This window comes from Nannospalax galili, unplaced genomic scaffold, assembly GCF_000622305.1.
Source record: "Nannospalax galili isolate Female #2095 unplaced genomic scaffold, S.galili_v1.0 scaffold645, whole genome shotgun sequence".
Taxonomy (NCBI): domain Eukaryota; kingdom Metazoa; phylum Chordata; class Mammalia; order Rodentia; family Spalacidae; genus Nannospalax; species Nannospalax galili.
The window spans coordinates 348578-364620 of record NW_008353556.1 but is presented as its reverse complement, the minus strand read 5'-3'; the positions used below and the strand labels follow the sequence as shown (position 1 = coordinate 364620).

The following is a 16043-nucleotide window of genomic DNA, read 5'->3' as shown; positions in this document are numbered from 1 at the left end:
ATGATGATGATGATGGGGATACACCACGAAATGATGAGGAGGAGGATATACCACGAAATGATCATGATGACGGGGATAGGGATACACCACGAAATGATGATGACAGGGATACACCATGAAATGATGATCATGATGACGGGGATACACCACGAAATGATGATCATGATGATGACGGGGATACACCATGAAATGATGATGATGATGAGGGGATACACCACGAAATGATCATGATGATGGGGATATACCACGAAATGATCATGATGATGGGGATACACCACGAAATGATCATGATGATGGGGATACACCACGAAATGATGATGATGATGATGGGGATACACCACGAAATGATGAGGAGGAGGATATACCACGAAATGATCATGATGACGGGGATACACCATGAAATGATCATGATGCAGATACACCACTGCAAGGGTTCCTAATCACCAAAGCCTGTGAGGGAGGACTAAAGAGACAAGACCCCACAGAGTTAGGTAAGCTGTGTCAAAACCTAAGCTGCTTTCCACTCTGTGCTACACACCTTCTAAGGTTCCACTGCTCCATAAGAAATGTGCCTTTCAGATATGAGAGCCCTTGAGAAAATAATGATGAACTGGGTCAATACTAGACAACCAATAAAGCCCAACTAACTTTTCTATCATACGGACACATACTTCTTCAACAGTCCTTGAGATTTTGAGCCTCAAGCTTTTTGTCTGTAAAAGGAGGAATCAAGGGCTGATAGTGAGTTTAAGTGTTTTCAAAAACCAGTCTCAAGCAGTTGGCTTATTTTCCTGAAGTTTCACATGCTATTCAACAGAATTAAGTAGCATTTTGTTTTAAATGTCTGGCTCAGTTCTGAATTTCAAAATGAATGATATGACCATAACATTTTCCATAAGAGGTAAAGTGAACTCTAAGAAAGTTGAAATGCCGTAAGGTCAGAATGAGCGTGTTTTGTACTTGGGGAAAAAGCACCAACTGCTGGTAAGAATTCTGGCAAACTTCACTTACTGCATCATCCAGTAAGTTTCCTGTACTTTTCTTTCCAGAAGACTTTGATGAAGGAGAAGGTGACGGAGAGGGAGCAGAGAGTGTCTCTTCTTGTTCAATTTCTTTTTCCAGCTTTATCAGACCAGGAGGCTCCACACCATACCTTTCAAGATGAGATTGTTATACGTGAATGTATTATAACGATTTAACAGTAATACACTACATTGGATTGTGGGCAGCATCACAACAAACTGCATTAACTTTCTGACATTGAAATGGAGCTTCACAGGGTTCAAAATTGTTCTCAATGGGTTTAGAACAGAAGGGAAGTTGAGTGGGTAGGGAAGTGGGGTGGACCTTGGGGGAGGTGGGGGAGGGGTGAATGTGATCAAAATACATCATATGAAATTCCTAAGAAACTAATAAAAATTTTTAAAGGAAAAGAAATGAAATGTCTTAACATTTGAGCAAGAGAAAAACACAATTGCTGTATGTGTATACGTGTACATACAGAAAGAGCATGAAAACAGTCCATTCAACATGCTGCTCTATCAACAACATGAACGCCCAGAGGGAATTTAGTCTTTACTTTGTTTTACCAGAACTAGCAATGCTAGAGCTATAATTAAAGCCTCACTTTGATTATAATCTTCTTAATGATGGAAATAAAAATCAGAGGAGCAGACTGTGGGGGCCGAGGCTAGGGGAGGAGGTCTAAATATGGCTACACATTGTATGAAATGCCCAAAAGTTCAATAAAAATATATATTGGAAAAAATGTCACAGCAAAAGGCCATTCTGTGATCGCTCCCCTGACTGCTAAGAAGTCAGCTTTTTATAATAAAATCAAGACCCTTGTCTTCTTTTCTTGTTGAAGACCCAAGCCTGATGGGCTTCGGGGGCGTTCAACACAATGCCAAGTTTAAAACAGCAGAACCCCAAAATTGAAAAAAAATCCTTAATTGTTTCTACAGAGTGGGAACGCTCTGCTAACTGGGCACTTCTGCACACAGAACAGTGTCTCAGTTACACAGGACCATCGGCTAAGTCCTTAGGACTACACAGTAAGAACATGGTTACGGGGGAAAATGAAGTGGAAACGCGAATAACTTAGAACAGCAGCATCTAAAAAATTTATAAATTATAAGCGCTTAGAGGATGTGGAGGGAAGAGCAGGAGGCAGGGAGAAGGGAGAGAGGGGGATGAGAGAGAGAAGGGGGAGGTGGAGGTAGGGAGAGGGAGGCAGGAAGGGAGGGGGGAGAGAGAGAATGAGAGAGGGAGGCATGGAGGAAGGGAGGGAGAGAGGGGGAGAGAGGGAGGGAGGCAGGGAGGGAGGGAGGGAGAGAGAGAAAGAGAAAGGGAGGGAGGGAAAGATGGAGGGAGGGGAGAGAGAGAGAGAGAGAGGAGAGAGAGAGAGATCCTATTAGCTTACTTCCCCTAGTCAGGGTTTTCTTAAGCTAAACTTAAATTCTGCTCAGTTTTATAGATTCTTATCAGCTGTACTTTTCCGGGAATGCAAAAGATGATTCCAGAACTTGAGAGCTGTGAGGAATTTGGGGTGTCACATAAGTACATGCTTTCCTTTTAACAGAAAAAATGAGGTCCAGAGCCAAGTGAAAAAGGATAAAGGCTCAGACGTAGGCCTGCTAACAACAATTTTCCTGCACTTTTACATCAGGCGGTTATAATAAAGGAGCTATCGAGGCCCCTTAGAGATTAGTAAATAAGCCAGGTGTGGTGACACACACCCATCATCCCAGTACTTGCAAAGCTGAGACAGGAGGATAAATCTGTGGCCAGTCTGGACTATATATTGAAACTCTTCCTCAAAACAAAATGTAAGACATAACTGGACTATAAATAACAGATAAAGGTAACTGGTCTATGAGCAGAGGATAAAGATGTGGGCAGAGTTACTCTAAAGCCTCTGACTGAATACCATGTTGGAACAGCATCAGACGTAAAACTTGGAAGTTTGAATTTTGCAACAGTGACCAAGTTTACCATGGCTGATTCAGTTTACAGTTCTAGGGAGGAGGCTGTCCACAGGCAGTGCCCCGGGACCCAGCCTGCTTCATCCTCACTGGTGACCGGGGGCTCACTGGCCAACTTCTGATTTCAGTTATAGGCAGGGGCGTCTCCCAGCTTGGACCCTGTCACTCTCAGCGGGGACACTTGATCTTTCACCTGTCACTCTTTTGTTTTATTTTTCAAAGTACAGATAACAGAGAAGGGTTCCGTGTGTCAGGTGCCTCTTGAGAAGTGGAACATGTGCACTAACCTATGGACTAATTTTTGTTCCATAATCAGTAAATATTTGCTATACAGACCTGGCCCCACCTTATTCTATTTCTAGCCTTTCACACACGTACCTGTAAGAATGACTCCCAGAATCTGGACTAATGACTTAACCTGGCACCACAAAATGGCAGTTTATAACACAAACAAGCTCACTGAGCCACGTGGTCCTGTGACCTGGGCACCTGACCTTCATTCCTTGGGACCCCACATTGCCCTCCACCCAAGTTAACAAGTGACTGTGGTGTGCTTGAATTAGCCAGCCACAACCTTGAAAGCAGCATATTTATATTCATATCCACATTGGAAAGAGCGAGAATTGAGATGCATGCTTAACATTGTATGGATAAGAAATTTTAGGACTAGAGATCAAACGGCAAGATTCTTCGTTAGATAAGGGTGGATCCAAGGTTGTAGTTCCCCAATTCATGCTGAAGAAATTGTTTGAATAAAGGGATGAGGGAGGCCTGGCTCGGGAGCACAGTTCTGTGAGAGAGCTGAAGGGAAGAATTGTGGAGTTTGGATCTACTCTTTGCTTTTTTTTTTGTAATTTTTAATTGAATTTTTGTGTATTTCATACAAAATATCTTAATGATCTTTACACCCCCTTCCCCACTGGCACCCTCCCACTGCCCCCCACTGGAATTCATACATTCTGTCATTTGTATTAAGGACTCTTATGTCAAGTTAGTGCCCCCAGTATTTCCTCGGTGTAAGTTCATCTACTGAGGTCTACTCGGCCTATCTAGAGTCCCTCGCTTTAGGAAGATCAGCTCTTCCTCGCCCAGCAGTAATCAGTTGCCAATATTTCATCACCTAAGATTGGGGTCTGTTGTCCATTTATCTAGTTCCATGCTGGGTTTTTGTCTGAGTTTGCATGGGTCCTGTACATGCTGACACCATTGCTGTAGGTTCAAATGAGCAGGGTCCCAGGAGCTTCTAGGACTCTATTTCCATCTGGTCATGCACCTCCTCCCTGGCTTTTACAATCTTTCAGCGCCCTCTTCCGCAGTGGTCCCTGAGCCCTGGGTGGGTGAAGGTTAATACAGGAGTCCTGTCCAAGGATCAGCATTCTGTAGACTCTTTGTGACCTTTCATGTTCCTGGGTGTCTGTCGAACAAGGGAGCTTCATTGATGAGAACTGAGAGATTCGTTAGTGTCCGTGTTCTATGTCCCATGAGCCTTAGGTGTAGAGGGTGCATTGTAGATGTGCCAGTAAGGCCTGAGGAATTCACAGAGTGTCTGTGTGTGACCAGCTGTGCAATTCTGTAATAGTCTGTTGCAAAAGAAGCTTCTTTGATGAGTGGTGACTGGGGTACTTGTCTATAAATATGAGGATCCATATTTTTCACATAGTAAGAAATCATATTTGATTCCCTCCCAGAACCTGAAGGTAAGACCCTACTGCTGAAGACAGGACACATTTCGGACACAGGATTTGGAGCAATGGATCTGGAACTGACCTGGAAGCCTCCTCCCTGAAGGCAGCTCTCATGGCTTTGGAGAGCACTGTGCAAGCTGCTAAGGGAGATCAATCAATGGTCCAACCCAGCTTCAAGGCCTAAAAACCACGTCAGTGACCAGCACAGCATTCGACAGTAGTGCCGTGGTGGCACTTTCCTCTTGGGGCAATCAACAGCTACCTAGTTGGACTTAAAGCCCACTCAGTGGGAGGAAACTCGAGTGTGGTACTGTAAACCTAGCCAAGTACACATAGCTGGAGAGGTCATAGATCTTAGAGAAAACCCCAAGGCTGTCGCATCCCTACTCTTTGTTTTTAAAATTAACGCTAAGGGTCTGAAGAGATGGCTCAGCAGTTAAGAGCACTGACAGCTCTTGCAAAGGACCAGGGTTCAGTTCCCAGCACCCACATGGAGCTCACAATCTTCTGTAACTCCAGTTCCAAGGGATCTGACATCCTCTTCTGGCCTCTGCAGGCATTGCAAGACATGCGTGCACAGATATATGAAGGCAATATGCTCATTCACGTAAAATAAAAATAATAAAATATTTAAAACTAATGCTGAGTTAGGCTGACTATTTGGGTATAACTGATGCGTCTTAGTAATGGAACATGCACCACTTAATACGAGTTACTGGAAGCATGGTACACTCTGAACTGTCATGGTAGAGCACAGCACCACTGACTTAGAGCAACCACAGCTCTGCAGCAAGCAGGCCAGAGGCACCTAGGCAGGCGACCTCTGTGATTGCCCTAGACTTCTGTGGCTTCTTATTTCCATCAAGGCATAAAACTTGCCTATGTTTAATGTTCTATAGAGAATAATATAAACTTGGTTCTGAGTCTGGAGGAAATTGAGACTCTGGGATCACAGCCAATTCCAAGTCAGTCATACATAAGTGAAAGCATCATATTTGAAAATATGATGGGAAAATATGATTTCATTTTGCCATTGCTGGTGGATGAAAACTACCTTCTCAAGATTAAGGTGCAAAAGGCTCGCTTTAGAAAACAAAATACAACAATAATTAATATGCTGTTAGAGCAGCAACAGGCTCAACTGCACGTCCAGTGCAAACAGAGCAGACTGGCTTCGATTAAAACTGGTAAGAGAGTTGCACACGGAAAATCCTTTCCTGGAGATTCTTCTTTATCTGGGAGAGATGGAAATTAGCCCTGCCCTCAACACGGAAAGCCACGCGAAGCTCTGGGGCTCTGCTTGCACTGGCTTTTGACTACCTCAAGCTGCCTAAGGTAGAGTCCGGCCAGTCCTGAAATGCACACTTAGATGCAATTCATTGGCTTCCTGTCTGTCTGGAGATGTCAGCAGCCTGTAAATCCTGGCCCCCTGGGGTCAGGGACTTGCACCTGCAAGCCAACTTAGTCATCAAATTCTTATTTCTGTTTTCTAAGGGCTGCCTGTGCTTGGTTTCCATGATTAACTCTGTATCACTTTACTATACCATTTCAGTTTTTTGTCAAAATGTTTAAAAATTTATATTCCTTCCCATTCTCTCCAAGGACAGAATTTTAGGTCTTCAGAGGGGTTTGCTGCTCCAAGCCTTAGTGATGGTACAACTGAGAGTGTGAAGCTGGCCTCACTGGATGAGCCCAGAGATACAGAAAGAGCATAAATACTGGGAGACTGACCACTTACTTATATCTCATTAAAAGAGTGAAGAGTTAGGGAGTCTTAGGACTGATGGATTCATGATGGGGACTGAAGAAATGGGTTTCTCATTTTTTTGGCACTTAAAGCTAATTTTTGCAATTAAGCTAGCTGAAATAACTGCAGCACCAAACTTTGTCCTGACTAGAAAATGTATTCAAACTATTTAGTAGACTTTACTTTTCAAACAAAAGACATCTGGGTCCTGTTTTAATAGGGTCAGAGGACAAATTTTATAGACTAATGAAACTCCCCGGTTTTAAGGCATGTAACAGATAGTTTATAGATTCTTGCCAGATAATTCCTGCTCCATTTTTTCTATTTTAAGGCAACTTAATCTTAGACTTACATCTGGAAAATGCTCCATTCAAACGATAGAACTGGATGGCTGCCAGCCAGCTCATGTGCTGCAAATGAATCGACGTGCGATCTTATCACAAGAATGTTTTCCTTTAAAGCAACATTTCATTAGACCAGGACTGAGATAGAAGATCAGACAAAATTTTCATGAAATATTTCCTTTCGAATGGTCATAAAACTTCATTCTAGATCACAGAAGCCCTGAAAGCAAGTCATAAAATGGTGCAGCACTGCACTGATAATAAATCTTGGTGCCAACTCACAGTTTCAGAAGGTTTTCATTTTTATCATAAAGATAATCTTAATTCTCAGTTGAAAAGATGCTGAGTTTATAGTTACTTATTTTCTCACTTTGCAACCATGAATATAAAAAAGTTGATTTAGAAAACTTTCTATGCCATTGAATTGCTTTGGTTAATTAATGTCTTTTCATATTCAGAAATGGACACCTTTCTGAAATGTCAGCGGAGAAGTTTACCCTCTAACAATGATGGCTCTGTTCAGCTGAAAACAAAAGAAGGTTTACCGTGAGAACAAAATAAGTATTCTACCCTCCGTCTGAGAGCCAGGGCCGCAGGGAACCATGCAGGGGCTCCAATGAGTGTCCCCAGGCAGAAGAGCCAGGCAGGGCCTCCAACACTCCAGGAAGGTTCTGAAGTGATGTTGGTGCTTGTAAGAACTATTTATGAAATATATAATAAACCTTTAGAAAGAATGAAATATAAGAAAGCACAAAATTCACAAGATTGTCCTGGGAGTTAAGTCAAAACTCATCTGTTCTGTATGAAATTAATGTGGTTCTTGAGTGATCTGGGAAAACTAGCCCTAGCTTTGGCTGAGACTGCTCAAACTCATTTATTTGTGAAATCTCTGACAGCAGGGTTGTGGTAGGTGGGAGCAAAACCTCCAGCATCCGGACCTAGGTAGAAATCAAAGGCAAACCATAGACAAACAATTAGATTGGAGGAATGGCTTTCCTTTGAGCTCCTTCATCTACTAGAACTCAGCACAAAGAAACAGCAGTGAGAGAGGTTGTGTTAGGTCCCTAACAACGAAACAAAATACCAAATCTACTCAAAGAGAAACTTAAGAAGGTATTCGTACATGGCTAATAACCTATGCAACTGAATCCACTCAGCTGTTTAACTAGGTAACTAACTAGTTAACTAGGCATATAACAGCTCATTTTCACTTGTCTTGAAAGAAGTACACACAACCCCAATAGCTGAAGGAGACAGAAGGCAAAATCTCAAATTAAATATTACAATGCAAGAGTGATCGTAATCTCAGCTCCACTCAGACTGATTTTTGTGATGTAGCTTTGAAAGAAGCACTGCTTTTTCCTACTCACATTGCCAAAAAATGTGGGTGCGCAGAGAGCAACACAGACTAATCACCAACTGAAAGACTTGTGGTGGGCTGAGGTTGTAGTTCAATGTGTTTGCCTAGCACACAGAAGGCCTGGGTTTGAGCCTCAGCACCCCATGTACCTGGTGTGGCTTCTCATGCCTGCAAGTCTTAGCACTGGGATGGCAACACAGACTAATCACCAACTGAAAGACTTGTGGTGGGCTGAGGTTGTAGCTCAGCGTGTTTGCCTAGCACACAGAAGGCCTGGGTTTGAGCCTCAGCACCCCATGAACCTGGTGTGGCTTCTCATGCCTGCAAGTCTTAGCACTGGGATAGTGGAGGCCGGAGATCAAGGTCTTCTCCACGACACAGTAAGTTTGAAGACAGCCTGGCTACATGAGACCTTGTCTCAAAATAAGCAAATTCATCAACTGATTGTTAATTAACTCATTAAATATTTTCAGTGAGAGGGAGCTCTTCATATATTTCACTTTGACATTGACAAAGCTCTTGTGATTTTCCTCATTCTCCAAGGTCTTCATCAGTTCTATCCCTATGTCAAGACGTAATGGATGACAGATCTGAAGGTGTAGGGAGGTGATTCCTAAAGGGACTTTGACATTAGGAGTCAAGCTCCACTTTTGATGCCCTTGCCACAGCTGGACATGTTGCTTTCTAATTGGAGTACTCATATAACAAGAATATAGCTGCAAAATTAAAAACTCCTGAATGCAGGAAAATGAATCTCAACTAGAAGGAGGAAGAAAAGTAGAATTTCAGCAACTTCCTTTGTAGAGTCACACCTCTCAGAATTTGAGGGTTATCTGGCAAAAGTATTTATATTATTTTAGCATGAAATGGAATCTTGCATTTTCTAATAGTCTAGTGGTGTCATTAGAGTACATGGTGTTTTCCGTATAGAATTTCTAGAGCCTCCAAGTTCTATTGGCTACTTCCCAGGTAGCAGCTTAGTAATTGTGATTTTTCTTAGTGTCTGTTGCTCCTGTTTGATGGATGCGGAATCCATGCTCCTCCTTCCATTCAGGCTGTTCCTGAAGGTCAGGAAGTCCAAAGCTGGTGGGGACTGGCTTGGCAGAGTTTGGCTTGGCCGGGCCCTGGAGGAACCAGTACCTTTGTCCTGCTTACTCACTAAACTCAAGGATTCAGGGGCTGAAGAGGCTTGGAGCTCTGAAGCCAGGTGCTGCAAGCTTGAACTGTTCCTGGGATGTAGATCCTGAAGTGTTCAAGGACAAGGGGCTGCACGCAGAGAGGCCTCTGCACAATTATCTAGAAATGGTAGCATGGTTAGGGAAACCTCTAAACGTCTCAATATTTGTTTGTGCTCCATGGTGGGTATACGCAACAACATCTAATTTGAATTAAAGATATTGAAGCAATCTTTTTCAAAGTAATTACTATGGGAAATAAAGATTTCCTGTCAGTTCTCTAAAGTTCTAATGGGTACGATGATTTCAATAACTCGCCATTACTTCTGATACTGGAAGAAAGTCAGCAGCAGGCTTGTTCCCACACCAGTTTCCTGGTATGCACACCCCTCTGTTCTTTCTCCTGGTTTTGCCACATATGTTCTCTAAGGATATTCATGCCGTCTGTCACTGCATTCTCCTGGCTTATCTGATCTCATCCATAAGTGTTTACTCAGATCTGGATTTTCGAACTTCTGTATCTTCATTTCTCTTTCTTTGGGTCTCAGAACTATCAAAAACATTGTGCAGTAGTTTTCAGGATTGCTTGTTTAGCAGTGCTTGCTACAGTTACTTGGGTTATTTCCCCTGCCCCCCCCTTGCAGAACAAGTTCAAACCACATCTGTGTGTAAGAATAAAGCAAGCTGGAGAGATGGCTCCACAGAGAATATACTGCTTTTGCAGAGGACAGCTGCTCGGAACTCTAGTCCTAGGGAATCTGATGCCCTCTTCTGGCCTCTGTGGGTACTGCACACACATTCACTGACCCACACAGTCACAGACATACACACATTTTAAAAGAAAAATGAATTTTACAAAATAAATACAATGCTAATTCTTTACTAAAAGCATAGAAAATAACTTCAAAAGTATCCCCCACTCAGGAGTTGAAACTAAAAGCTATGAGGAATGATAACCAAGTAAGAGAATCTAGGGAAATGATTAAAAAAATTAGGGAAATCAAGAAAAAACTGGAAGCTACACTGTTAGAAAGCAAGAGATAAAGTAGCAGGGAATGAGAGACTGTAGGGACAGCTGGCTGTCCAGAAAGCATCAGTAGATGGGCTGGAGAGATGGCTCAGCGGTTACAGCACTGGCTGCTCTTGAAGAAGACCTGTGTTTGGTTCCCAGCACCCACATGACAACAGACAACTGTCTGTAACTCCTGTTCTAGAGAATCCAACACTCTTTTCTGACCTCTGAGGGCACTGCACACATGAGCTACAGACACAGACAGCAGGCACACAGACATGCAAATAAATAAAACAAATAAGATTTATTTTAAAATTTTTACTTTATATGTATGTGTATTGCCTGCATGTATGTAAGTGCACCTGTGTCATGCAGTGCCCATGGAGGACAGAAGACGGTGTCGGATCCCCTGGAACTGGAGTTACAGATGATTGTTAGCCTCCATGTGGTGCTGGGACTTGAATCTGTGTCTTCTGCAAGAGCACCCAGTGCTCTCAAATGCTGAGCCATCTCCCCAGTCCATAAGGTAAGATGTTTAAAAGGCATAGTGGATTCCCCCCATACTCCCTCAGGTCTGTAAAGGAAATGCATTTGATTAAAGATATCAGCGAAAGCTCAGGCCTTTAACGCAGCTGAGGCACTGAGAATTCTGGTAACCATGCTTTTAACTTTGACGGTGGCTCTCACAATGTTCCCCACAGGCATATCGTGAGTGGTTTCCTCATCCAGGCTGAATGCCTCTGCACATTTCTGCTGCTGGCGGCTGAGAAGCATCTGCATCTTGACATGTCAGCAGATGTCGGGCCTACCTGGCTGCGATCCGGCCAAGCTCTAGCAAACAGAGACACACTTCTCGGGGTTGCTTGTGCAGGACTGGAAGACAAGACAGATAGAAAAGACTGTCAAGCACCTATCAGTGGCAGGCTATCTGCCGCCCCTCCCCTGCCTCTCCAATCAGAGCTGGTTTCCATTCTGTCCATTGTAAATTCATCCCATGCTGCCCCACTAAAGACAAAGTATTTTCTAAAGCTCTGCCTGCCCTGTCTCCCAAACCCTGCCAAGGTAGTGAACTCCCACTCTGAAAACATTTTTCTCGATTACCTAACATTAGTAAGTCAATACTGGATATATGCAAAATGATAATTATAAATAACTGATGAATATTTAAAAATACACAGTACACCCAAAACTATGCAGTAAGGGTCAGACTTTTTAATATCCTGTGTGTACCTCTGATTTCAGCAGAAAATGAGTAAGGACAAAATTTGTAAACCATGATCCTTTGTTCACCTCCAAATAAAGGCAAAGGCCAAATGGGACCCGAGTTCGATATTCTCACCTAAACAAATCTAATTAAGTGATACTTGAGAGAGACACTTTCAACTGACCTGATTTTTATAATACGTACCAACTAACCATCAATTGGTTTTGTCTAGGGGATGAGTGAATTGACACATTTTGAGCTGATGTTTTTATACTGACATAATATAATTATCTAGTGAATCTGTTTACAGATAGCTTTGGGCAATTCATAAATGTTTATAGGACATTTTAGCATTTCTGAGCCTACTAGAGGAGCACGTGCTGTTTATTTTCTTAGCCAAGATTGTTTCTCAATGTCTGTGAGCTTGTGTGCATGTTATGTGTGTGCGTCATGTGAGTGTAGTGTGTGTGATGTGTGTGCATCATGTGCATGCAGTGTGCGTGCGATATGTGTGTGCGTCATGTGAGTGCAGTGTGTGTGTGATGTGTGTGTGCGTCATGTGAGTGCAGTGCCCACTGGGGTGAAAAGAGGGAGTTGGAGTCACAGGCAGTTGTAGGCCACAGACCTGGGTGCTGGGAACAAAGCAGCAAACATCCTAAACCATTGAGCCATCTCCCCAGCCCCAGATTGGGGTACTTTTTAAAATAGTATATTCTGCATCAAATAAAAAAAGAATGTAATGAAGTTTTTTGCATGGAGAACAGTCTTTACAATTAAAGGTATTATTGTGATAAAATAATACTTATTGATAAATAGAAAATAGCAATCTTGCTCTAATTCATAACCCTAGAATTTTGTAATAATTTTCCACTTTTACTCTATGTAAATATTTCAATTCCTTCTCTTCACAGATAATGGAATGGTAAGATAACAGGATGCTTTTGAAATGGGTATGAATAGAAAAATTAGTTTTATTTGCACTCTAAAAATATGAGATTTGAGGACTGGCGAGATGGCTCAGCCGTTAAGAGCACTGGCTGCTCTTGCAGAGGACCTGGGTTTGATTCCCAGCACCCACACGGCAGATAACAACCATCTGTAACTCTAGTTACAGGGGAATCCAATGCCCTCTTGCTGATGTCCATGGGCATTGCATAACATGGGTGCAATTAACACACATGCAAGCAATATACTCATATGCATAAAATAATAATAGATAAGATATTAAAAGCTAAATAACATGTGATTTCATTTTATTTCAAACAGATATTCAAATTGGGTATTAGTATTTAGTTATACAAATGTCACTTTTAAACTTTAAAAAATAAACCCATGCTCTAAGAATGTTTACTAAAACATAACTGACAATATTAAATAGGATCAATAAGTCTCATTCTCAATAATGCAGTTCCATTTCAGTTGACCATTGCAATATTGTTACAGACCCTCACTAAGGGAGCTTTGACTTATTTCCAATTAATTAAAAAAGCTTGACAGAAATGTATTTACACTCCTAGTTTTGAATGTGCCAGCTTACTGTGGTTTGGATGATGGACCTCAAAGGTTTACATCTGTCTCCATGCAAGGTGAAAGGGGGCCTGTGACATGACACATCAATTTCAAACAGAGACCAACAGCAAACTTCACAGGACAGAAGCAAACCAGGGGGTCGATCTTCCTTAGTCGTTTGACCCTTTGTAGTCTGACCTTCCTCCTCCTCCCTTTTTTTTTTAAATGGTACCAAAATGAAAAAAGGGAGTTGTGAGAGGGGAAAGCACCAATAAAACGGAGGAAAGGAAGACTTTGGGGCCCGACTGATCCCTGAGTCTCTGTGAGATTGTGAAGTAGACGTTGAAGCCTCATGAGCATTTCTCCATGGAAACTGGGTCAAAATATTAATGACCAGCCCATGTGTAGGCACTAACCAAGTATAAGCAGCGGCACCTGACAGCCATAATGATTCTCTAGCCCATAGTGCAGACATGCGGAGAACTTTATAAGCACCGGTGTGTAAGTGGGAGTGTTATATGGAAAATAAAATTTGTTCTGGGGAAGATAGGAATAAGAAGTTTGATACGAAGGACACATCACCACTGCACATCTCTTTATTTCTTCATTCTCCAATGTAAAACATTTTGCATGCTGAAACCCAAGTATTGACTCCACAGGGACCTGTGAGAAAATCAATTTGGCAAACAGGAGAATAAGGTCAGGGTTCCCGTCACTGTAACAGGAATGGCACGGAATCCCATAAAGTACATCTTTGAGATGGAGAGGGGACGGGGGTGACGAAGAACGAAAACACGATGACGTCTATGTGAGGGCACCATGTGAAGCCCAGAGTCTGGGGTACAGAGCTGAGACTTAATATAAAAAGGAGGAAACAAAGGACTCTCTTCTCTGGAATCATTTCTCAGGAATACGTCCACAGAAAAGGTTTTAATTTCAAGCTTTCATGGAATCATATCCCTTAAAAAGTAGTAATAAAATCTTTGGAAGTATTATTGGTCTTGTGAAAGTGGCTTTCCAAATACTGACTAGACTCTGTCTGACTTAAAATGGACAAAGACTGATGACCAGCAGCTGACCCTAAATGAAATGTCTGTCGACGTTCCTGACTCAGCACAACGCCCATGACAGAGCAGTTCCTCCAGCACGCTGTCAGAACACCAGGGATTGAGACCATCTTGTAGTGGAAACAGTTGTCATGATGAGCAGACTTAAAGTCTAAGTTTGCCTAGCAATTCTTAAAAGGACAAGAGTTTAAATTAGCGAAATACCTGATAGCAAACGAAAGCATGTTTTAGAGTGCTGCTGTAAAATTAAAACCTCTTTACTAGCACCCGCGTATATACGACTTAGGAGTCGGCCTGGATTCGTCACTGCAGCAAACTCTGTACCAAGGGGGAGGGGTGGACGGATCTTGATTGTGGATTCAACTGCAGAGGTTTGGGTGGGAGAGTGATGGCTCCTGGATATTATTTGTGCTATGCAGGGAAGCCAGTCTATAAAATCTCACCTTTCTAAAGAAAGCAACCCTGTCTATCTAATAGGTCTAGGATGAATGAACAGAGATGTACTGCTTCTGCTGAGCGTGGCACAGGAGCACTGGCCTCTTTAGTATTTTTCTTTCTGTTGTTTTTGATGATTTGTCTATGAAGATTGTCTTCACTTGGTTAAATCAATGCGAATTAATTCATTTTTGTTTTTCCTCTCACCATTATGTTGTGTCCCTACAGTGAACCATTCGTTATAGTCAGTGATTTAAAAAAACCCAGTGGAATAAAGAACATACTGTTGGGAGATATCAAGGTGGAGTGGCCTATGCCAATGAACAGGTGTCAAATATTTTATCATGTATACTACATAGGAGCTGGAAAAGTCTAAGCTTAATCAAATATTAGGCCAATAGATCAATTTGGCCACCCTATGTAGGCTAACACAAAGCAGATATACTTTAGCTGTTTGAAGTCTGTGCTGGTACAGTCAAAGAAATAGATTTGTACAGAGGTCATATTAGAGATCTTGTTATAGACTGTGTTAAACGCCTCACCATTAATTTTCCTGAGAATAAAACAATTCCATTGAGTCCATTTTCAATAATTAATCTAGATTGATTGAGTATTGTGCATTTTAGGGGACCAGTGAACTGAATGCCTGTCTCTGCAGGGAGGGCCAAACAGCAGCTCAGCACAGTGTTTGAGCTAAAGCTCCTATGTCAGTTACACGCATGGCTCATTTTGGACATAGTTCCTCAGTTGCCTTTTCTAAAGAAACTTCCACTGTAGTTTACATTAGGAAGCATTTCCCCCACCACATCATTGTGACGTTATGGGCTTTTCTTTGAGTTCAGGATAGAAGATTAATTTTCCTGTCTTTTCTCTAAATTGATTCTCTAAAACAGCTCTCTGAAGGACAGTGATCATTAAACAAAAACAGTGTATTATTGGAGGGTTTTAAAAATGCTCAAAACCATAAGCTGGAAAAATATATAATGCTGAGAACCTCTCAGAAAAGCAAAACAGTTTCCAAATTAAAAATTACGATGAAGTTGGGCATGGGGGTGAGTGCCTTTAATCCCAGTACTCAGGAGGCAGAGGCAGCAGGATCTGTGAGTTCAAGGCCCACTGGGTCTACATACAAAATTCCATGCCAGCCCAGACTACACAGTGAGACCCTGTCTCAAAAAAAAAAAACAAAAAAAACAACAACAAAAAAACCCCAAACCTGTGAGAGACTCCATCTCATAACGTACATCCTATAAAAACCTCCTGGGTATCAAATGTCAGGATGCCACTCACTCCAGGAATAGAAATGAGACCTCTGCTAAGGCTTGGGGTAGAGTTTCCGTGTCATAGAATCTTCGAGGATAAAATGCATTAGACCGTGAATGAGTTTAGCTAAATATCTTAAGTTTAACAGACGGGCAAAGAAAGAAAGTGTGAAAAATCTGATGTCCATTTGGTTTTGGCACAAGAAAACCTACAATATTTGTGGTAATGATGAAACTTATTAGCTTTTTATTCAGGAAG

At 42.0% G+C, this 16043-nt stretch overlaps 1 protein-coding gene across 3 annotated transcripts in view; it reads right to left on the bottom strand.

Moving 5' to 3' along the window:
- The window catches only part of Gas2 (growth arrest specific 2), a 145119-nt gene that overhangs the window by 66563 nt on the left and 62513 nt on the right, over positions 1 to 16043 (bottom strand). For all 3 annotated transcript variants that reach the window (XM_008850704.3, XM_029554839.1, XM_029554841.1), the window contains exons 5-6: positions 11117 to 11180; positions 1012 to 1153 (exon numbers count right to left, since the gene is read on the bottom strand). In XM_008850704.3, the coding sequence (XP_008848926.1) occupies positions 1012 to 1153; positions 11117 to 11180 (206 nt within the window). The remainder of the gene's footprint in view (positions 1 to 1011; positions 1154 to 11116; positions 11181 to 16043) is intronic.